Genomic DNA, 25,277 nt, shown 5'->3' on the forward strand with positions numbered 1-25,277 from the left:
GAGGTGCAGTTGGTGCGAGTGTGTCTCACCTGGACTATCTCCATCCCGGTTATCCATGTTCTTGCGGAGAGTTCTGGTTTTGGTGGGCAGCTCTGGAGCCTGCTGGATGGGACCTAATGTTGCCTTCTTCCCTTTCTTGCCGAGCTCTTTTTCCACCTCTGATAGTAAAGATACAGTTTCGATTTAATTAACTTTTCACATTTTAATAATGAAAACAATAGAGCCATTAGAAGAGGGTATTTGTGTTGATATTTAAAAATAACACCCATGAGTAAAGGGTGCTTTGGATATCACAGAAAGCAGAACTGACCATCTGAGATGCTTGACTCCTGGAACATGGTCTCGAAGGCTTGGTGTGTCTCGGCAAAAGACGGACGTTCTGAAGGGTTCCACCTCCAACCTGGCAGGAAAAAAAAAGGATTAAAAAGTCTTCCAATAGAATGGAGTGACTCTAATTGTATTCTGGATTGATCAGTTCTGCAACTCACAGTCCCTCATGAGCTCGTAGACCTTCTCGGGGCAGCCCTCTGGTCGGTCCATGCGGTAGTCTTTCTCCAGCAGCTCGTACACCTGGGACAGGTCGATGCCGGGGTAGGGAGACATGCCGTAGGTGGCGATCTCCCACAGCAGCACACCAAATGCTGGAGATGTAGGCACAAGACAGCTAGTTGTGCTATTTATAGAACAATCATCCACAGGAACATGTCAAGAGCTCAATGACTGGAATGTGAAGGAACGGGGAACATGTGAAACATTATAATGAATTACATTTTTTTCCGTTGTCGAATAGGAACCTGAAGAAAGAAATGGGCTTTTTATGCAGGAACATTGGGAATACATGTTATAGCGTTTAGCGATCGGATCAAACTTACCCCAGACATCAGATTTGATAGAGAACTTGTTGTAGGCCAGACTCTCTGGAGCGGTCCACTTGATGGGGAACTTGGCCCCAGCATGAGCCGTGTAGGTGTCACCAGTCATCAGCCGGCTCAGGCCGAAGTCCGCGACCTTTACAAGGTGGTTCTCCCCGACCAGACAGTTACGGGCAGCCAGGTCCCTACAGGAGACAATTATGAGGAGAATGAGTGATGAACAGGAAGTTGTGAAGGAATCCTGACAACATACAATCAGAACAGTAAACTACTTGAACATAGAGTAATTAGTAAGAAAAAATAATGACACAAAAAAAGAGAAAGTAAGAAAAACATATCAATAGTATGTCTTGTTGCAACATCCACAGATGTTCTTGTGTCACAAGCTGAGTCCTGTCAGGTTTAAAAATTAAGATGCAGTTTGGCAAATACAAAAGACATAAATCATCTCTGTGCTTCTGAAGGACCCTGTTAAACGTGCCAGAACAAACGAGCTTTGTAACAACATGGACTTGACTGTGATACAAGTCTGTCCTCCTGCGAGAACAGTTGGGAGAGTGAGAGGAGAGCAAAACGAGTAAATGAGATTTAAGGACAAAGACGATGTTTTCTTTAGTATTTTGTTCAGCTCTGACTGAGACCAAACTACTGATGATAGCTAGGCAGGCTGCCTGACAAACCTTTGACAATGAAAACCGAATTGAATTTACTCAGATTCATTACTGTCAGACTTCTTTAAATTTAATTCAGACTTAAAAAAGGAAGAGTAAAGTCCCTACACCCACCTGTGTATAAAGTTTTTTTTCTCCAGGTATTCCATAGCAGAGGATATCTGTGTGGCCATGTGGAGCAGCACCACCGCATTCACCTCCTCTCTGTTGCACTCCCTCAGGTAGTCTAGTAGGTTACCATGGGTCATGAACTCTGTGATAATGTAGAACGGTGGTTCCCGCGTGCACACACCTGCAAAGGAAACAAGAATGCGAAACAAAAACGCCTCAGTATTCACTATCATTGAATCTGCAAACATGAGTACATCTGCAAAATACCCTGGTTAATAGTTCATCTGAGCTCCTAAAGAAATCCTCTATTCAAACTCAGGATATGCAATATACATACAAGGCCTTGTTTAATGAAAAGTTAACGTACCTAACAGTTGTACCAGGTTGGGGTGTTTGATCTCTTTCATGACAGCAGCCTCTTTGAGAAACTCCTCCACCTCCATCGTATCCTCCTGGACAGTTATTGGTAACAAAGTGAGCAAACTCATAGGCTACTTGCAGTTGCATCCATTCACCACCAGATGGCAGCATTATTCAGCCAAATTAGAGATTAATAGATGACAAAGTGTTATTTTTGTCACGATAGTAGGTGTTAAAGCATTCCCACTTGACTAGACGTTTAATGACATACGCCCTTTTCTCATAATGTCAAATGAGCCCTATAAATCCCATTGTATCTCGCTCTTACCTTTAGTGTCTTGACGGCCACAGTGAGGTTGTACTTCTTCCAAACGCCCTCGTACACCTCCCCGTACTGGCCCCCTCCCAGCTTGTGCTTCATGGTGATGTCAGTGCGCTCCATCTCCCACTTGTCGTAGTTGGGAGAGACTCCGTAGATGGTTGGCTTGTTGCGCTTCGGCGCCGGGTAGTGCAGCGTGGTGATGAGGCCGTCGGACACCGTGGAATGGTGGTGCACCAGCTCCGCCAGCGTGTTGAAACGGCTTTCCGACGAGACGTACAGCTGAAGGAGAAAGAGATTCTACATTTGAGTAGATGCACACGAGAGGTCAGTTCAGTTTAGGATAGTGACAAGACTTTTTTAGCAACTAACTGTGATAACACTTATTCCTAAACCAAATATCTGCCATAGTTTGGGATTTTAGATTAATACAAGATAAATAATTGTCAACTAAGTCATTTTATATCCTGTACTTGCACGAGTCAAAACAATAAAACACAGCTTTTTTCATTACATGACGACTACTTGTGTAAAATGCATTTAAATGGTTGTGCTTATGTGTCAATGTCATGTCTGTAAACAATAAATTATATTGGGAAATAAAATGCATAAGACCAAAAATAACTGGCAATGTGCCAGCAATCCAGCATGAAATGTACTAAGTCTAAGTCTTTACAAAACAACAAACATTTTCCTCATGAACAACGGTCTTAGCCCATTCAAAAATTCACAAGGCATTACTCAGGAAGCTGGTGGAGGGAAGGATGTTGGTCAGGGCTCGGTGGACAGTCTTTTCCATTGTCCAAGTCTTACATAACCCTAAAAATGATTTGCTCTACAATCGGCACAGTGCATTTCTTTACTCGTGAACAGGCTCTTTGAGCGAGCTGAAGGCATGTGGAGGAAGAATGGAAAAAGTGCAGTGAGAAGGCCTTAGAAAAACCAAAAGAGGATTTAATGGTCAGTTGGCTGCTCTACTGGCTTTAAACCTTGACCATCTACGAAATGAAAAGGAAATAAATCTGTTTGGCTAACATTTACAGCAGTACTAAGACTAGTACTTATCACAGAGTCAGTGTGAAACAAAGCTGCAGCTCGGGGGAGTACTGAGGTCATCTCGAATTATTGGAGAAGTCTATCATACCAGACTCTTGAGTTGTAGCTCAGTGGGAGGATGGAAAACAATATGAGATGGGGAACCGTGTGTCAGTGTGTGTGTGTGTGCGTGCGTGCATATGTGTGTGTGTTAGTGCAAACTTGGCTGCATCTGTCTGTGCTAATGCATGTCTTAGCATGGGCGTCAGTGTCTGGCTGGCCTCGCGTCTGCTGGTCATTATGAGCAGCACAGTGGTGGTTAGAGGGAATTCTTGTCATAGCTAGCGTTCCTCAGGCCAGCTCACCTCTCTGCATCACAGACGGGAGGGTGACACGGCTAGAATGGCAGCTTCTCCATTGCCATGGCAATTCGGGGGAAGCCCACAGAGGGAATTCAGCTGTACATACAAATATGGCCTACACTTTTCTTCCATGACCATCAGGATAGGGTACCCTATCTTATTAAAAATATTTTTACCATAACCATGAGCACCAACCTGACTTGTTCAGGTTTATGAGAGTTTGCATATGTGATACAAGTATGCCTTCGCATTTCTCAAAGTGTTGCACTTACTGAAAAGCTGTCCAGTTGATTACTGCACCTTACTACTGTCTTTACTTTACTTTAATGACGGATTCATTATATTTCAACTACAGCTGATATGGAACGATGTGGAAAGTCCTGGCATGTGCTGTGAGTTAACAAGTAATAAACCACATCTAAAAATCAAACCCAGCATGTGTTGGGTTACTTAAACAAAAAGTCAACCTTTTTTTTTTTTTTTTTTTTTTTTTTTAATAAAAGGTGCTCCCGATAGGTATTCACACCTTTATTATTAAGTAGACAGAAGTTAATCTTTGCGTGTGTGTTTGTGTTTCCTGATGCCCACCTTGCCGTCAGACGCAGTGTTAATCCTGTAATGGTAGACTCTCCCCTCGTACCGCAGAGAGATAGACCTCTGGCCGGGGCTGCTCTCGCTCTCCCGCACCAGAAAGCTTCCGTTGATGCCCGAGCTGAGCAGGTACTCTGCAGCGTTGCGTGACACGGGTCCATGGTACCAGCTGTGCTTCTCCAGGCTGTTGACTGGAGTGATGTAGTTGGATGGCACCCATCCCTGGCCATTCTTGGTCTGTGCCTCGCACCACTCGCCGTTGTGGTTGTAACCCAGCACACGCAGCTTCTCTCCTATTCAACATGTGAGATTACTTTTTGTTTATTATCCAGGAAGTAACTTGTTGGCTTAATACTCATCCTCTTTAGTGGTTACAACACACTCCTGCGATCTCAAGGAGAGAATTCCGGTGGGCTTGTTGTAAATCTTCCCTGTTCTTTGCATTACGAACAGGCATGGACACTGCACTAGAACTGAGCTCTGCATATTTTAAGTCACACATGCAGGAATTCACTGTATCTAATGTAATGTTTCCTCAGATCTTTTCTTTTCCAACAGGCATTTGGTGACCTTGACTAAATAAATCGGTTCCACAACAGTTTAGAACAAAAACTAACTTTAATTAGCTCAAATTAGTTATTTATCTGGAGAATTCTTTTTTTTTACCTAAAGTAAAATGAACCTTTTTTTGTGCAACGGCTCATATTAGAATCGAGTGGAAAGTATCCTTGAACATGTCATTTTCTTGTTTATTCCGGTGCATATGTTCTCTCCTTCCTTCCTCTGTTTGTCTGTGCAATCCATCTGTGGTATTGTTTTATTGTCGGTTCAGAATGCAAAAACAACATGTGAGACCATCGTCAGGAAGTGAGAGTCAGACAGGGATGAAGACAGAGACGGAAGAAGACGGGAAGTAAATAAAGTAGATCCCCAGTAAGATTCAAAACATTATCCAGACTTTCTCCCATCACTTTGTATGTATCTTCCAACATCCATCAATAGTGACTGTTGTCAAAAATGTAAATATTCATTGGGATTACTGTCATATAATTCGACTATACCAGTACCACCTATATCAAAATGGTCTGAATCATTTTTAGTTGAGCACAAACTCCTCTCTATAAACGTACCTTTAGTAATGCTGAGTGTGTTGTCGCCGCTGGCCACAAAGTCATAGAGTGCGACAAACAGGTTGGGGTCATTCTCGCTGGGTCCGGCCAACAGGTTCTCTTTGGAGTTCCAGCGGGCCGCTTCTGTCAGACCCTGACTCTCAAAGTCTGGTCTCTGGAGAGCTTCTGAAAAAACAAGAGAACACAATCGGTTAGCTAAAATGTGAGGGAAAACATCACACAATGGGGAGATGTAGGCGTGTGTTTTGGTATGCAGAAAACCCTGTGAGGCGGTTTTCCCATACGGTTTCACACATGAAGGATGATCCAGCAACAATGTCAACTGTTTCTGACCATGGGTCATTTAAATTCCTCTATATATCCCTTCAACTGGGCCTTGCTCCAACAAGCAGGTCATCAGCTGTGATTAGAGTAATAAACCTGATCATGTGACCCACTCTGTTCATGCTGTCTTTTTAACTTTTCATTTCCTGATTTATCACTGCTTAGTATTCAAGAAAATAAAAACTAAGACAACTACCACTCATCAGACTGTGAGACTGTGTCTCGGCATGAATCTTCACCGAAACTGTAGAATGGATGTGTTTGCATTCACAGGTAATGAGCCTGGGTTCAAAGACTTATAGCTATGTTAATTACAGACAGTTCTGGAATTATAGCAATTTTAGAGCAGAAAAGCTGATGTCATATTCACAATATGTGGAAAATGGAAAGAATGAAGCCCACGGAAGAAAATTGTGTTTATGAGGAAGAGAGAAAACAGAAGAGTGAAGTGAAGGGAGATGTTTAAACCGCTGTTTGGCCTAAATGTGAGCTTTATTGTGAGGCTTGCTCAGCTGTTGTCACACATGTTTTAGAGGCATCTTATATTTCATCCCCCCAGCTCACAACACCCACATCCTTCCAACAGAGACAACAGGCTACAGCTGCACTCGGTTTTTTCACCTTCCAGTGAGAATTTCACACTGTGGAAGATAACAAGAGGAGGAAATATTTTAAAATCACTTTGTAAGAAAATAGTAATGGCACATAGTACACAGTGCCATTTGAAAAGCAACCAAGCCCTCAAAAAGTGATGAAACGCACTTTAACTGAAATTTAGCTTCCAATTCTCCACAATCACAGTATGACTGGAAAATTGGATTCAACTGATTATGTGTAAGAAACATGTTACTTTCGAGGCTTTTTTCTAAAAATGTAATATTTTAGAGATAAAATCTTTTCAACATAAGATGAAAAGGACTCTAAAAGAATGTAAATGTAGAATATTATGACTTGCTCACCACTTTAATAGCATAAGTGGCTGACTTTTTTTTTTTATTTTTTTTTTATAAAATCAACAGATCTGTAGTGTGTTTCTGCAAAAAAAAAAAGAGTTCACCTGATATATCTTTTATGAACATTATGAATGGAGAAGCAGTGCTAAGGTCTGTCTGGTCTGAAAGATCCCGCTATCAAAACAGCCAAAATCAGAAACCTGTGTAAAGTACCACAACTGTGATTATTCACAGTTTAAGGATTATTACCTTGACATGGGGATAAAGACAATGTGCATGAAGTAATAAAGGCACAGCTGAATATGGGGAAAACATAGCAGCGGCTCTCTGGATGCTCTAGACTGTTGTCAAAACGGAGCTGCAAGCAGCTACAGGTACACTCAGGGCAAGGCAAGTTTATTTGTAAAGCTTTTGTCAACAAGGTATTTAAGGGAAATTAAGTTACATTATAGATACAGAGATTTGTGCATAAAAACTGAATTCTGATTGTCCATGTTTAGTTTTGACAGTAAGCAGAGCTGTCCAAGACAATCTGAGAGGTCAGGATGGTCCATAATGGAGAAGCAGATCAGAAATGATTTGGTCCCTCAACTATTCAGTGTCTTCCAAACCAACAACAGAATTTGACCTGAGAAGTAGGGCGATAGGATTGACTCTTCTGGTGTTGATGCTCCTTGATGATTATGTACAGCGTGCGTCAAATTGAATGTTCAAAATCTCCAAATAAAATGACGCAGTCAAACTCAATGATAGAGAGCAGTCAACCTCAAGCAGCAGCAGAACTGGACTAAAGAGCAGCATATTCAAAAGAAGCAAATTTCCCACGAGACATCTGATTGCGCTGGACAGAATTATTAAACAAAATGGAAACTCCACCTCCTTCCTGGAAAAAGTTGGGAGGGGTTGTCTCATTAAAGAATTGCTGCTGTTATCTCAGTCGAACAAAGTTTCAAAACATAATCATAAAAACAAGATTGCGATCGATAAAGAAACATTTCCTGCCAAAGATCTGATGTTTAATAAAGCTAAATGAAGAGTGCAAAAAACATTCTTTGCCAATTCTTTGTGACAGTGATGAACACAGACGGAATTGATATCAAAGTTCATTAAATCCCCAATTCCAGAAGTTAAGTGTGCTTCTGAGCTGGTGTAAAACCCCAACTAGTTCATGTGATGGTGTCCCACCCAGCTGAAGGAGCCTTGGAGTCGCGGCTGGAGAAGATATGACTTGCGAGTTCCTCAAAGCAGGAAGCAAACAAAGAATTTTAGCATGCAAGACTAACTAGTACATTACATTACATTACATTACAGTCATTTAGCAGACGCTTTTATCCAAAGCGACTTACAGGAAGTGTATTCAACATAGGTATTCAAGAGAACTACTAGTCACCAGAAGTCATAAGTGCATCTCCTTTCTTAATATTAACCCTACAGAAGTAAACAGAACATATGTGGCCCAGAGCCAGTCACATGTCATTGTTGACAACTTGCAGGCATCAGTGTGTTTGGAGGCCAATGAAAGACTTTCAGACAGCTTCATCTGCAAAGATAGGCCCGCTATCCTGAGCACACTTAGACAATCAAGGTAAAAAAAACAAACTGCTATTTTGTCCGTGAGAACATGCCAAATTCGATTTCATCTGGAGCATACTGCCAAGCTAAGACTCATATTTAGGTGAGTTCCAATTCGAAAAAGAGGCCTGTTGCATTTGGAGCAACGACCATGGGTGTTTCCCTGAACGGGCAGAGTTACAGGTGAAGATGTGACACTTGCAAATTAAGAGGACAGACTGTACATCAAATAGTTCAGAAACCCCCCAAAAACAAAAGGTTCTTCAGGAGAGCAATGACTTTCCTACATCACTATATGCCACTTATCACAAAATAGTGGATATAAGCCTGAAAATGTTGTCATATAACATGGTCATCATTACAGTGATGAAAAGATATCGGTTTAGCGTTTGAAAAACTGTTTATTTTTTGTGGTAATGAGCCAACAATCAGTTCATTCACTGGTAACTAAAAAGCGTCTAACCAACATGGCCTTGTGTCATCTTGCTTTGCTGATTTAGTCAAAGAATTCACATTTGATCTGTTCATTTCAGTTTATCCCTCGGTTACACAAACCAGAGTTGCAGGTTCCCAAAGAATGTTGTAGACAAAAAAATTCAAACAAACACTGTGATTAAAGTGAAAAACACAGTTGCGTTTTGTTAAATTTAGGCTTAAACTGAGGCCAGAGGTCAAGTAAGATAGAAAAAGAGCTCCACGAGGCAAGATGCAGACCTGAGAGCCAGCAGGACATACCGAATGTCCTGAGTTTGGCCTGGTTTGGCCTGGTTATAAAGTGTGTGGGCAGCGCATTTGAACAGCCCATGCTGCACATGTCCACTTTACAGGCCACAAATACCACAGGTCTTTGTGAGAGGGCGACGGCACACTGACACATGGACCATGACAACACAAGCTCCAAAGCAGAAAATAGAAGACATCTGAAAAAGGAAAAACCAAACATAAAAAAAAATAAAAAAAAATACGTCAGGTTCCACTTGGTCCTGGTAACCGAGACAGTCTTGCTAGTTTTGATTCCAGTCATCTTAAATGGGCTCATTGACACCCTAAATGGAAAACTAATGTGACTTACTACCTGGCACAATTGTAACCAGCAGTAGTCTGGATCCAAAACCATGAATTTATTTGTGGTCTTTAGTTGGCCCTTACCCACATATTTCTGAGGGATGAGAGAGAGGAAAATATTCATATTTCTCTTGCATCACCTGTCATCACCCGAGTGGGAGGTGGTGGAGAACAAGGAGATCGGATTCAGATCCATTTGATATAGTTCTATCCACTGTTGGAGATATTATGGTAATGACATTATGTACAGACCAGAGCCCAATGGAGGAGAGTGGGGAATACCAGGCGATTAGAAGGCAACTAAACATGAAAGAACCACTATTTTCATCATTTAGAATAACCTCAAGATGGCTAATATGCTAATAAACTATCTTCCTTCTAATAATAATAATAATAATAATAATAATAATGAAATTGTTCACAACAACAAAGAAAAATTCAAATGAAACCTCCAGCTCTAATGAAGTTGTTCAGATCTGAATGTTTAATTTTGGGTGGAACGTCTCAGCATGAGATCTGCTGTGCCTTGTACCATATGGTCTGGAAATTAGAGACTCTTTATCACTGTCATCCACTTCAGTGGGGAGCGTACCAGGACTATTAACTCTATTAAATCATTTGGTTGCACAATCTTTGGCCCACATCAGACTTCACCGAGTCTTCCATTGCCAATCGATTATTATGTTGATCGTGTACAGACTATGTGCCCTGGATTTCCTCAAATTCCCTTGCGTCCCCTTCATACATCACAGGCAAATCAATTACCCACTTTAACTGTGACCAGAACTGTGTAATTAGAAGTAATGGAAAAGAGGTAATCGCTAGTCTGCAGACTACAAAGCGTGGTTGAAATATATAGATCTACGTGATCTAAATCTCTTACAGACGCAGCGAATAAGATCCAAGTACTGGAACATAGAGAACTGAAAAGGAGCGCAGACTGAGATTAGATCCCCTCTCCTCATAAACAAGAGCTAAGTGGGACACGACCAGGAGTCAGATTTCTTTGTATTCTCTCCTCCGTCTCTTTTTTCCACTTCTTTCCTCTTCAGCTAGCCAGTGTGTCTGGCTTCCCTCACCCTCCCCTGTGCTCACTCTCTGCTTCCCCTCCCCATTCTTGTGTTTCCACAGAGCAGAAATCATTGTTTAGCCTTCACACTGGGATACTTCATCTTTTATCCTTCCAACTGTGTCTCCTGAGCCCCTGCTCTTTTTGTTTGTGACATCTGTACTTTAAGTTTTGTTTATAATTCTCCAAAGTAAACTTTTAAATCAGGGCCCAAGCTAAAAGACGGGACTACAGCCATCACAAAGTACTCTTACCTTCCAAGTAACAGCTGGAGGAGGACGAGAGGCCTTTCTTAGATTTACACCCCACCAATTTCAGGCATATCTCCAACATTTTCATTTGCTTTCTTTCCCTTCCCGCTTGAAAATGTTGTTGCTTGTTCAAATCGGACGTCCCTCGAACGTTTCCCCTCTACATGTGTCCAACAGGAAAAAAGTTCAAACAGGAGACAAGAAAAGGACAAAAGGAAAAAAACGGCACCAAGCCAAAATAGCTTTTGAAATTCACTGGTTTTCTTTTCCTCAGTCCTTTCAGCTGCTGTAAATCCTCTTTTTCCTCTCACTCCTTTCCGAAACAGAGAAAAGCAGAGTCCGCTGTCCGGCAAAGTCTATCAACTTTCTCTTCTGAGCGTCTCCATGTTTTTTTCCCCCCCCTTTTTCTCTTGGGGTTTTGGTTAGCTCCACTTCTGTAAGTTACAACAACGATCCAAAAGCGCAGGTTTGGTCCAAAAAGCTTGCCAGACCTGTAGATGTGTCAGTTGAGTGGGCAGTAGGTCAGTCTGAACGGTGCCATTCCTCTCTCCTGTCCGAGTGTGTATCTGAGGCACAGGAACTACTCGTGCTACAGCTGCCAACAAAGGGCCTCTTTCAGGCTCAGCCTGCTGCACTCAATGACATCAGCTGAGCCCTCCCACCTCCAGCAGCAAACACACAATGAGAGGGAGAGACCGCTAGCACATACACAAGCACTTACCAAGACGAGTACAAACACCATCACCCAAAATGTATGCCAACAGATGAGACCCAAGCTGCATGCAAGACAAAGGCTTTGATTAAAGATTAGATTGCCTATAGACCTTGAATAGCTCCTCCTTCCTTCTGTTGAAGTCATGAGATGATTACAAGAAGCTCCTCCTCCAACTTTTGAACCCCCCTTCCCCCCTCTCACTGTCTTTCTGCCGCTCTCTCTCTCCTTTTTGACCATGCTTTCCCCCCCCCCCTCTCTCTGTTCTGAAATGTTTACAGGTTGAGGAATCAGTTCTGCAAACAGGACCGGGTAGTTAAACAAAAGCTTAAAGCTCTCAATGAAGAGCAGCCGGCAGGGAGAAAAGTATAACCTTCAGCTCTCTACTCTGGACTTCTTTCACATCTCAAACAAGGCCTGTTTGGCAGAGGCCATTTCAAATGGGAACATGGTTAGCAACAACTTTGAATTAAACAAATTGGGAACATTTATCTTTTGATCTTAAGAATAACATGTCTCACCATGTGATTTTAGACAGCAGCAGTGGTTTCGCCATAACTGGAAGGAAACCTTGGCAGAAGCAAAGCGATCTTGCGACACATCTTTTAAAAACAACTAATTTCTGTCTTTTCTCAGATGAGTCATACTCATTAAAAAAAATCTAGTGAAAAGGTTGAAAAGATAAACATCTGTTCTTAGAAATACATCAGGAAACGTCAATGGCATCCGTCAATAAAAGCAATGTCTTGATTTCTCTTTTGCTCCAGCTAGCCACAGCATATATCTCTCCTGCTCAAATTATGTTCAAATTCTACTAAAATGTCTTTATTACAGGATAACACACTGACTAAATTATAGTAGGCCATCTACAGAGGGTGAAATCCATCTCTAACATCCATACAATCTAATGCAATTAAAAAAAGATTGCTGTATTTGTGAAATACATGCCGTTATTGTCAGACAGATTATCGAACAGGTTAATCATTTATAGGGACACATTCTGTATTTTATTGCTGGATATTGTTATGTGTTTCTGACATTTTGTCCACTTGTGTTATATGTGCTAAAGATGAAGACTGAAACAAAAAAAAAAACCCACAAGAGCAGCTATAATCTACTGAGTATGTCTGGAAAATATTTTTTCATTTAAATCAAAAACATCACTTCTGAGATAAGAAGCCCGGTCAAGTTGCTAACTACATAATGGTGGAAAGCCAGCTTGATGATGACACACTAGCACATAGTATGAGTGCCAAACCAGTTAACTGGCTGACCTGGTGACTGGAATTCCCAATGAGGGAGCAAAAGTTCTGACTAAAAACATACAAGGACGGTACAGCGGCTTTGTCATATTTTGTTTCTATCTTAAAAACATAAAGCAACAGCAGTGACAAGTCTTTATGTCTGTAGCTGAATATAGTTGAAAATAGACAAATATTGTTGGAAGATAGATTATCTGGTCAACTTGGCAAGTAATACAAGGAGAGGAAAAGAGAACAATAAACAGATGTTTCTGAAGACAAAACTGATTCATGTGCAACATATAAGACAAGGAGAAATATGATAATAAAAGAGGAAAAGTATAAAAAAGATCAGTCATGTCTGTCTGAGCAATGGACTAGTCACACAAGATGGAGGCATGCATTGCCTACATTTACGAGCAAGTTTGCTAATGGCTGGCAATGCATCATCAAGAGTTCATATAATGTGTATTATTATGCTCCCTTTATCGGAGACTTCTGACATTTGGAAAATACCTTCAAATTGTAGGAAGGCATAGTTCAGAAAAGGTGCTATGAAGTTGTCAAACCATTTCCCGATCAATAGTTAGCACTTAAGATTAAGATTTTCATTTTGAACTGGGAGGAATCCAAAACAACTCAAAACCAAGGGAGACATTGCAGACTTGATGGGCTGGCCCAACACTACTAGTCCTGAAACTTGAAGTTATTGTGTGCTTGTCTGTTTGCTGTGGGCAGTGATGCTCTCATTAGAATCGGTGGGTATTCTTAAGCATGTCTCGCTCTCAGTCGCTTTGCTAGTAGTGACCTCAAAACTCTGAACATCCAGTCACATGGCACCAGGCCCCGCATTGTCGCTGCAGCGCTGGTATGGCAAACATTTGTTTCCTCTCAATGCACCACCCCAAACACCAATTAAGAAGAAATGCAGGCTTCCTCAAACTCTGAGAAAGGCCAATTAACTTACCGCAGTCACAAAGTGTTGGGGAGATGAGAGGATGAAGAGGAGGAGAGGAGAGAGAGGCTATAAAAATGGAGGAGGAAAAGAGGGGAAAAAAGGTTGCAGATGGAGAAACATGAAGCACATTGTTTGGCAGTGAGCTCATAGAAGAATCGCTCACTTGCGTTTTATAATCTGGGGCCATGTATGTTAACAGTTAGCTGACGTACATCCACCCATGGGATGGATATTGGCCCTTTTCCTCTCATGTACATCTCTCCTGCTTTTCTAATTACGTTCTTTAAATCTTCAAGCGGTGAACAGTTAGTATTCGCTAACTCTGAGGCTGCAACTGTGTTAGGTTTCAAACCATACTGGTGTTATAGCTTTACGATCATGTTGACATGAATCCATATTTTAATATGTAACATAACAGGTTGTTGAAGGGACAATGCACATTAATAAACAGCTAGATTTAGCCATGAAGGCTTATTTTCATCTGCATTCCCTGTGAAATTCTAACTATTAATTATGAACCAGGGCATTACTTTAAAACTTAACACTTAAAAAAAACAAAAAAAAACTGAATTCATAAAGCAAGAACAAACCTCAATAATCAATACCATTACATGATTGATGGCTACTGACATCTGCTATGAACATTTTGACACTTGACAGGCAAAAGTAAGCCGTTGACTTATATCATAAATTAATACTTGGTAAGAGGATATGGTCTTTAAATGTTACAATGATATTTGAGGATTGCTTGATTTTTTTTGTGCTACCAACTCCATACATGAGGGTACAAACAAACACACACACGCAAAACATAATCACACCGTCTAATGATGTAAGAAATGTAAGCATGTCAACACTTTGCATACTGTACATCCAAGCAATGGAGCAAGATTTATTACACTTTAAAACAGAGCAAGCTTAATAACAGAATAGGATAAGGGAGGGAGACAAAGCGGCGAAGGTTCCTAATAGTAATTCTGCACTGCACATGGTTCATCCTTCCACTGTATTACCTAACCCAGCAGTCACAGCAACAGTAACAGCCAAGTGTACTTAAATATCAGACACTCAAGAACCAGGTATGTATGTGGTGTATGGATGTGCGCGTGTGTGTCTGTGTGCGTGTATCTGTGTGTGTGCGTGCATGTGGCTGTTTACTCAGGGCCCGCTGGAGAATGCAGCCAGAGTGTCTGAGGCGTGCAGACCAGCACATGAGGTTAAGGGGTTTAGAGTTCCACATAATTCTCCACTTAGTATTGTCCACAGGGAGAGAGCGAACACTTCAAAACAAAACAGTGGCTGCTCTGGTTCAAGGTTAAGGCTCTAGCATCAGCCTGAGGTGGTAATAACTAACCAATGTGGACAACAGTGAAACTGAATATTAAGTTAGCAAACTTGCCAGCATATTAAAATATTTGCTAAAGCTTCCGATGGTGCAGAAATCAACAAAACAATTTTCTTTATGTTGATTCTCAGCGGGCTTGTTAGAAGCAGTTCTATGACTGTATTTTACATGGAAACAGTGAGACTGAGTGAGAGGTCATTAAAACACATTTTATGATGAAATCCACTTTATGTGCATGCTCTTGTGTTTCTGATCACACACAAACTCCATCTCTAGCCAAATCCTTCTCATTTGAAGCGACCCGTAAACAGTCCACTGTCGGCTCAGCTGTACAACAATCTTCCAGCTAGATGGGCCATGCAGACCTGCTAGCACAAAGCGCCGAGACAGAGGGAGTTGAAGCCGACCGACCTATTGGAACGCGACTGCAGGAACCATTTTACCATGATGACAGAAACAAAATAGGGCAACAAATACCAGGTGACTAAGCAGAACCTTTGCTCATTTCTCCACATGATAGACTGCTGTAGGCCCAGACAAAACTACGTGGTGCCAAAAATATGCAAACCTACAGAGAAAAAGAAATGTATGGATGCTAGCCCAGAGTTCAAATTTCATACTTTGAGCCAACAGATATCCAGGTCAAATGCACACAACTATTCATCACTGTGTCAGGAATAAAATGCTCCGCTAATCATTTGTGTTGAAAAGGACTGTGGAAATGAAAGGGGGCAAAAGAGAGCCCAGACAAATGAGCTCCACTCTGAAATAACAACCTGTGTGTGCATGTGTGGAGAGGAGAGGGTGCTAATCCAGTCATTTTCAGAATTTGGCTAAACTAATCAATGTGACCTAGAGTGCTGGAATAAGAGCACAACTCCATTGTTTTATGAGTGTTCAGACTAGGGGAGCCAAACTCTTTTAGGAGTGGGAGAGAAAGCAGAAAAAGAAAAGTGTGTGTGTGTGTGTGTGTGTGTGTGTGTGTGTGTGTGTGTGTGTGTGTGTGTGTGTGTGTGTGTGTGTGTGTGTGTGTGTGTGTGTGTGTGTGGGAGGTTTGCAGTTATACAGTAATAGAAAGGGAAAGCCAGTGCTAAAGCCTCTGCTAATACTTTGGGTCTAATTTATCAGTTCAATAGCATAAAACAGACAACACCTTAATAAGAGCAGGCAGACTAAGTAAACAGGACCTTCAACCTTAAATGTTTTTGAGATGTTATCTAGATGCCTGGGGAAAGACCCCGTTTGTCTGTAAGCCCACTGGGGGTAAAAACAGAAACAGATAGTATGGAGGAGTGACTCTGGCTGTGAGGCTCTTGGGCTGCAGCAGTAGAGCTGCTTCGGTTCTTTTTTGTGTCTAAGTGGATCCAGATGCAGCAAGCGTAGCAGGCCTCCTCTTATAGCTCTATGAAGAGGAGCTTAGCACAACACAAAGGGACAGAACAGCATACCAGTACTGTATGGGCTGGACTGGTGTGGGGAACACAAACAGACCAGAAAACAATGCAACCGGACAGATGATGCCTAAGTGGGTAGGATTTTGTTCATTCCTGCTCAATGGAAGTCAAATAAAAAAATGTATTTAACAAAATATAGAACCCTGGATTCTGTCCTGCTCTAGGAAAAACAATCAACCTCATATTATTCTCTAGAAGAAGACAAATGCCCTTGTGTCAAGTCATGAACTCTAATCCTGTAATCTGCATGGGGAGTCTCTCTGACCAAGAGAGACCATACATGGCTGAATTTTTTACAAAAAGACAAGAGCTGGAAAACTAGGTAGCAGGTTGTCTGCAGAGAAAACAACAGCTGTGTCTGGAGCTGAGGCTGACTGCTCCGGCATGGAGTGGGGAACAGGGGGTGCTTTTTTCTGTGTGTGTGTGTGTGTGTGTGTGTGTGTGTGTGTGTGTGTGTGTGTGTGTGTGTGTGTGTGTGTGTGTGTGTGTGTGTGTGTGTGTGTGTGTGTGTGTGGAACCGGGTGGCGAAGAGCTGCCACTCGGCATTCCTGACCCAACTTGGAGGTTCTCGGTATGCATGTGAGTGTTGTATGTACCGTTTGTGTACAATGGACGGATAACCAGCAAAGAGAATAAAAAGGACAAGTTAAGCAATGTATCAGTATGTCTAGAATTGCAACTGATACATGGGTGGTTAATAAAAGTAAAATATATTTCTGAAGATAATTATTGTCTTTTCAGAAACTGGGCTATCTCAGGACCAGGTTACATAACATCATTGTTGCTGAGGCTAAAGTGAATCCAAATAACAAAAGCCAGTGAGAGTCAGTGACTCAACAGGACTGTTTGTCCTGATCCTACCCTAACATAAACCGACATGCTTACACTTTCAATTGTTCTGTGTAAAACACTTTGTATCTTATGTATATGGAAAAAGATTTGTGTAAGCTTTTGTTTGTTCATTTGTGATTTATTTTCCTTCTTTATTTGCATTTGGGATTTTTTCCCTTTCAAATAGACTTCATTACAATTATAAGATGATTTCTCAATCTTTGCATTTAGATGTTTTTTGCAGCAATTTAATTCATTTTAAACGTTTTATTTCATACCATCAAACCAAAAAACAGCTATGGTGCACGGTTTTACAGACTAACAAAGGACAGACATCATTTCATGCATAATCTTTGTTTTTTTTTGTAAATAATGCACTTTGAGAGCAAACAAAGGGAAGTCAAATATCAACCATCCATACAATATATAGAAAGGGTCATGACCGTGTCTTACATGACAAAAATAGTGGGAGAGAGCAGTTAACCATTAAAAAATAAGACAAAAAAAGGACAAACCCACATTACTATTTTTTTAATATAAAATACACATATGATCTCAACTTCTACACTCTGGAAAGCCGATACACGGTTGCTAATGCTTGCTGCCTATATTCTGTGAAGTTTTGTATACTGTAATATTTTTTGATGGCTCCATTGTTGTGTGCTGATTTTCAGAAATTTAGCCACATTTTTGCTCTTGTTCTCTTTGTCTATGAAACTGTTATGTTTAACATATATTTAAAATAAAAAAAACTTAGCAAGACAATTAAATAGAGACACAATGTAAAAAAGGAGAAAAAGAGAAAAAGAGAAGGGGAGGAAAAAAAGAAGGGGGAACAGAGGGAGGGAGGGAAGGGGATTGCACCAGTTATTTGAGGGAGGAATGCAAAAAGAGGTCACATTCTTCACTCCACTGCTGTGGCTTGCCCTACGTTCAACTCTCTCGCTCTCTTTTTCTCAGAGTAAAATATGCATTATTACTCAACACACCTCTGGGGCAACAGATTACATACAAACACGAGTGATTCACTAGAAAACAGAGTGGACCGGAGTACAAAGAGGCTGTAGGCCAGGAATCTATTGATAGGGTCACACTGACCAGACAAGTTACTATGTTACAGAATTGTTATTTTTCATTAACGCATTTTGACAAGTCACAGAAGTAAAGAGGTGTAAATAATAACGTTACAATGTCTAGATTCCATTAAGCTACTTCAGTTCAGGGTCCCGTTATTGTGCATGCTGGCTCACAATGAAGCTTTCATGGTCTACTGGGAAACTTGGATAAAACAGAAATGTCATTAGCATAGGTCAAATACCATAATAATCGTGCCTCCTCCTTGTAAACCAGTCCTGTGCAGACTATAATTAGACAGACAAAATAGATTCATCTGGTTATGGTTTTTCTGTGGGAAATGGATCATATGTGTATCTGTAGATATCTAGCTTAATGACTTAATTATTCAGACTATTTCAGATTTGGACATGATACAGTACTGTATATATTTTTCATGCTTTGTCTGACCTGAATTTAGGTCATGTGGACTTTGAGTACAGGAGTTAAAAATAAAGAACTTGTGAGGCTTCAACTACCTTGATTTATAAAAACAGCTGTTTTGAGTAGCCATCAGCCAGGGTGGTAAATAAAGCAGACGCTTTCCAGGTGGTCAAAACGTGATGAGAGGGGAAAACACTTGGTAATCAGCAAGGTGTCATCCGGCAAGGGACAAATGTGTGACACACACACACACACACACACACACACACACACACACACACACACACACACACACACACACACACACACACACACACACACACACACACACACACACACACACACACACACACACACACACACACACACACACACACACACACACACACACACACACACACACTTTACAGGGGAAATTTGTCAAAATGCCATCACTAAAAAGGACCGTCAAACAACTATCGAGGTTAAAAAAAGTAAACAGATTAGATACGGGAGAAGTCCTCTCACTGGAGAGTTACACAGTGTCTGTGTTTGTGTGAGTGTGTGAGTGTGTGTGTGTGTGTGTGTGTGTGTGTGCCCATTAGTCTGGAGACATGGCCAGCCACGGCTAAGGACAAGCCACCAGGGGCCTAACAGCTGGCCTGAATGAGCATTACTATGAGGCGCCTGCTGCATGGGAATGTACGTGGGTGTGAGTGAGCGTGCACACACACACACACACACACACACACACACACACACACACACACACACAAACAAAACCCCTCCTGCCGTCTTCAGAACCCACAGGGATCATGGGAGGAGATTTGCTGTATAGACTGTATAGATTCCTCGAGACCCAGCCAAGAAAGAGCCAGACAGACTAAAACTAAAATGGATTCACTTACTGCATGAACGCTGAACGCAGCTGCTGCAGGAAACTCTCTCTCACACACACACACACACACACACACACACACACACACACACACACACACACACACACACACACACACACACACACACACACACACACACACACACACACACACACACACACACACACACACACACACACACACACACACACACACACACACACACACACACACACACACACTCAAACGATGTCACCAAAGGGCTACATGAGAGGAGGGGTTTCAATGTCTAACCTTGCTCCAAAATCCAACTTTTAAAGTACATTAACCACCAATCCGACTTTTTTCGGTCCCGGTTCCTGGGATTACCAATCTGATACCAGCGGTTAACTGACAAGCAGTATGTGTCACTGTGTGGAAGTCACTGGGATCATTCTTTTTAATGCGTTGGGCAAAATCAGGCTGGACTAAACACTGGTTTCCTAACTTTGTAAAAAAAACATGTAACAAATAAATACATAGATTTTATTGTCCTTTATAGTTATTTATTAGAATGAAAGTATGCGATACCTGATTGTCCCATTGTTGCAGATACCCGATGCAGCTATTTTTATCAGTATCAGGCCGATATCAGTGCATCTCTATTATCCACCATCACTTAAAAACTGAAACCTATACATGTGCAATTAAGATCATAACAAAACATTTGTTGTGGATGAAGAAAATGTATATCTTCTCCTTCACATATTTTCCTGTTTCACCCTTTATGTGTTTAACAGACATGCAAGTCCAATGGTTTCTTATTTAGTTGCTCATGGACACACTAGAAGCTGGTAAGCGGTGTTTTCCTGTTTTCTGCCGTATACATACTGCTCCAGCACCCGATGACCCTGAATAGGAATGAGCCAATAGAGACAACAAACGAACGGGGTGTCATCTTCCTTCATCCCCATATTATAATGTGCCTTGAACATACTTGAAGCTTTGCCAGTTTAGCCTCCAGGCGTCAAACAGGGGAAAAATTGAGGGGGTGAAGCTTATGAGTAAGAAAAAAAAGTCTTGTTGTGTCCACACTGAAAGCTATCCAAGCAGGAAGCAACATGCAAGAAGACTCTACATTTTCTGTAACCCAACTCGTCTGGCTGATGACCATAGGTTGGCACTGTTTCTCTTCTTGTTGTCTACAAATTAAAGTTGCCTGTAGTCAGAGGGCAATCAGTTGCCAATCGCATGCCAAAACCGCCGTTTGTAAAACCCTTACACTCTTTCCAGCTGTTGTTGTTTTCCAGGAATTTAGGGGGATTTACTGCTTATTGTTTAATCTCAATACAAAAGGCACAATTTCATGAACAAAATGACTGAATAAACAGAGGACTACAAACTACTCTCTTGCAAACCTGTAATGATGTGATGCATTCTGAGCTCTGAGCCTCGATGCATTGTTTGCATTAGAAATTGAATAACTGTAATTGTTAATGGACTCCTTGCATGTCCAATTTCCAAATTGGCTAAAATACCTGTGACATACAACGTGCAACCATGATCAGACCCTTTGATTATTTGATCTAACCACTGATGAATTCAAACATGGTAGCCAATTCATTCCAATGAAAAATGCTCACTAGCAAATAAGTCAAAAAAAACCCAAAACTGACTGGCATCACACATACGCATCAGTGTCTTTCTCTAGCTGAGGGGACTACACACAGGACATGGACATTGCTATTGGTGTCTTTAAATCTGTATTGGATCTAACATTATATATTTGAATGATTCAATGACATATTTTGAATGTGTGTTTGTGTGAGTGTGCCTTCCTGTAAGTGCTTCGGATTAAAAAACTATCACAGGTAAAATATCAGTGATGGGTTTTTAATATGAAACAGTACCAGTAGTTGCATTAGTAACACTGCAAATAAGACCTAAAAAAAATGTGTTGTCTTTGAATGGATATGGCATCTAGGTCGCAATTGCAATACACCCTAATTAAACACATCAACCCCATGAATAAAAGCAACCACCAGGGGGCAAATTTCCCTCAAACTGTCAAATGTAGGAAAAGCAATTACTAAGATACCTCTAAATCAGACAATATTGTTATGATGAACCCTACAAATCCCAAATATGCTTTCCTCTTTCCTCAGTCAGCCTTTTACAGGGCAGGGGGAAAAAATGCAATGCATCATTCCTTTGTTAAATACATGCACACAGCAATTCCACTTCCTGCATACTAAAAATTAAGGGAGGGAGGGAGGGAGGCACATATTTGATGGAACAAATTTCACCTTACTGAGTGTAATAACCACAACAATCTCTGACTAAAGCAAAGTTATCCTGCTAGCTATCATGGCAACACAATCTTTGTTGCAATTATTTAATTTCAGTAAAATTACTTTTAATACCTCAAAATGTCACCGGTTTGGCAAGGAAAAGCTGCAGTAGATAGCATAGATATAATTGTTTCTAATTAATGGCTACTAAACTGTAAAACTGATATACATTTTTTGTAGATACGAGTGGCTGAATATCAGCAATTACCACAGCTGTACAAGCATATCGTAAATCCAGGATGTGTTTATGTATCTACAATGGAACATAATACACAGGACAAAGTAAGAAAGAAGAAGAGATCAAATACACTCTTCTGTTGTGCTCAGACCTGTTTCTTAAACAGGCCTAGTAACCCCCTGCAGCTTTTAATCTAGTCCATAGTTCATCTAGTTCCATAGATCATTTTGAGGAGATCCTTAGTTATTTGAGCAAAAAATAAGCTGGAAATACAGTGTGCGAGTAATGGTTCCAGAAATGTACTACCCTGCTCAATCACTATGATCGCTGCCAGCGAGCCAGTGAGATCATACCTCCCCACTGTACAGTACACAGAGATGCCAAGAGCAGAGACAGGTCTTTGCTTGCCCTCCACTGCCTCCGTCTCTCTCACAGGCAGCTGCATGCAAAGGTCTGAACCTGCCTGCTGAGAAGCAGCATGGCGTGGGCTAGCCTAGCGTTGACTAGCTGGGGCTCACCAGGAAGAAAAGAAAACACACTGATGTAAAATCATGTGTTGATATTGCCCTCCTCCTGCACTATGACTCACATCCCCTCTCATAGTCTAACCTGCTCACGAGGAGGAAAGGGAGAAAAAAGGGGAAAGCAAGGGCGTCCCATGTCAGTGACCCTTTGCCAAATTCGATCCATTTACCGGCAAAGGCTTTCATTCTGTTTTTCTGACCTTTCCTGTCCTGTCCTCCTCTGTGTTATGCAAGACTTAGAGACAGTGGAAAGTAGTCCTGCCAAGGCGTTCACAGGCCTACGGACCCATTTGGTAAACTTATCAGTTAGCGTGCATCCAGTTCAATGGCAAGTGATCATTTTATAAAGCTTAAACAGTTTAGCTTCATCGCTCAACCGATACATGCATTTTCCTGATGGGGTGGCAATTGTATTTGAATCTTGTTCAACAATACACATTGATGTATATATTTTCTGTTTATCTCACCAATACTTTCATGGTTTTGTTTTTAATTTTATGGTTGAGAACAAGCCTTTCCTCTACCTTGGTGATATTGTGTGGGGCTATTATGGGCAATACATTAAGACATAAATCACCACAAAGACACTTTCATAAGCCCCAACTTGTAAATATCAAACCTTTGACTATAAAAACAAGAAGTGAAGTAACTGGTGATGTAGCCACTGGTTTCATTGGGTCATGATTGAAGCTACAAAAGTCTGCTTTCTATGCTCAGTCAAGCTTGCTTTAAATATTGTCATTTGATGGGTCATTTGAGTTGGGCGATACACAACTCAAGGACGAAACATCAGCAGGTAAGACGTCCACCTCAAGTGTGATATAGGGGATATTGGTTCACAGCTTTGCAGAGCATGGTGAGGCTCTGTGCCGGCAGCATGCCAGCCTTCCCCAGAGGACAAAGAGGCTCCTTGAGGAGGGCAGCATGGGCGTGAAGAGCTCATTCCCGCAGGGCCATGTTTCAGGTGTATCTGTGGCTACTTTGGCTGTGTCTGATATCAATCCAAACATTTCAGGTATCCTTTCATTTGACAGCCATCTAAACTTGCCTTTTTTTTTCGTTTTTGCAATGCATGATGGTTGTAAACTCTCTAACAATCAATTGTACAGTACTTTTTACAATATATTCTGGGATAGTTTGAACACACTTTATAGCACAGATAATTCCGACTAGAAATTCACCAGCTTCCTGCTTGTGATGAATTGCTGATTATATAATAATATTATGTGATAATTAACGCGATATTTTTTTCCCCATTTTGGACGTTGGTTGGATGTCCATTGTGGCTTTGGAAACTGTTAATAGGCAATTTCACGTCACGATTTCACATTTTATTGACAGGAAGATAAATTGATTTATTGAGAAAATTAAATCATGCAAATAATTGTCATTTGCAGTCTGACTTTTGAACACAACTGTTTGCTGCCACATCTATAATATCATATAGCACTTTGTAGTACACACTACACACCATCCTGTGTATGCACAGGCGGAGGCACTGCTGCACTCTGCTACAGTACATACTCTTCTTTACATCACAGATGTGTATGTTATTTTTCTTGTTTCTCAAAAATGTGTTTCTCAAACAATGTAAGCTTAATAAGGGCAGGGGTAAGGCCGGGGTCAGCTCATCTTTTACTGTGTTCCATATGCTTACAGCTGTCACTATAATCAGGTCACACTGCACACAGCCTTATTGCACTTTCCCCCACAAAACTGCTGTGACTCTCTGATGGTAAGTGAGCCATTCTTTGTTTTAGTCTAGAACACAAGTCTTTGCAAACTTACAAGTTATGAGCAGTCCATACATATTTTCCTGGTGCAGTGCATAACCATAATGTGACATTAGTTTGTTGACAATGCTTCAGTCTCCCAAGACCTCTCTCTCTTATGAAACTGTTTTCAGTGAAGTCTGACAGAACATTCCAATGTTAGAAATACAAAAAGATGTTGGACCCTTGTTCATTTCTTCGAAACAAACAGATGGCTGGGAAATCTCGGACTACAGGATCAATAGCCTAACCTGATATACGTGCACCAATATCAATGCCAGTACGTAACGTAAATCACTGTATGTCAAAGAAACTATCCCTTTACACCCTTAAGGAATATCTCAAAGCTCCACAATAATGCTTGGTATTTTGTTATGACGTCTTCAATTTCATATTGACAAAAATATGTCTCAGCTTGCATTTATTCACGGTAATGCCAAAAGTCTAGTTAGTGAAGTATTTCTTTTATCTAAAACAGCTGAAAACAAAATTTCAGATGAAAATGGCAAAGTGTGTTCGAAAGTCAACGGAACAACAACACAAAAGTTACCTCTGATAATAATTACACTAAAATCAGCAAGTATCAATAAAATATAACATTTGTAACAACATACTACCAACATAACAGGCTTTTGAGACGTATGGATTTGGTGTTAAATTATTTGTATCTAGTACAAGAAACTAGTTAGTCCCTCGGTGTGACAGTGAATTGAACAAATGTCAGACAACGTGACAGTGGCTGGATCTGTAGAGGTTAATACAGCGTCTTTATGACTCTCGCTGCACTATCACAGCTCAACATGACAGCGATACCAACTGAGTCAACATAACACCATAGCATTCGCAATGTACAGCGCACATATGATTGATTAAAGGCCTCCTTGCTAGCGGCA

The 25,277-nt window shown here is 41.0% G+C and overlaps 1 protein-coding gene across 4 annotated transcripts in view; it reads right to left on the reverse strand.

Moving 5' to 3' along the window:
• The window catches only part of abl1 (c-abl oncogene 1, non-receptor tyrosine kinase), a 30,598-nt gene that overhangs the window by 4,337 nt on the left and 984 nt on the right, over positions 1-25,277 (reverse strand). Inside the window, exons 1-10 of one of the 4 annotated variants that reach the window (XM_054612087.1) lie at positions 10,689-11,275; positions 5,452-5,616; positions 4,319-4,614; positions 2,343-2,615; positions 2,022-2,106; positions 1,658-1,835; positions 873-1,057; positions 489-641; positions 311-400; positions 30-158 (exon numbers count right to left, since the gene is read on the reverse strand). In XM_054612087.1, the coding sequence (XP_054468062.1) occupies positions 30-158; positions 311-400; positions 489-641; positions 873-1,057; positions 1,658-1,835; positions 2,022-2,106; positions 2,343-2,615; positions 4,319-4,614; positions 5,452-5,616; positions 10,689-10,773 (1,639 nt within the window). In that variant the 5' untranslated portion in view covers positions 10,774-11,275. Of the gene's footprint in view, positions 1-29; positions 159-310; positions 401-488; positions 642-872; positions 1,058-1,657; positions 1,836-2,021; positions 2,107-2,342; positions 2,634-4,318; positions 4,615-5,451; positions 5,617-10,688; positions 11,276-25,277 lie in introns of those variants that run through there. The other 3 variants (XM_054612086.1, XM_054612085.1, XM_054612084.1) reach the window with 3 other exon arrangements.

The sequence above is a fragment of the Anoplopoma fimbria genome, chromosome 14, assembly GCF_027596085.1.
Source record: "Anoplopoma fimbria isolate UVic2021 breed Golden Eagle Sablefish chromosome 14, Afim_UVic_2022, whole genome shotgun sequence".
In the NCBI taxonomy this organism is placed as follows: Eukaryota; Metazoa; Chordata; class Actinopteri; order Perciformes; family Anoplopomatidae; genus Anoplopoma; species Anoplopoma fimbria.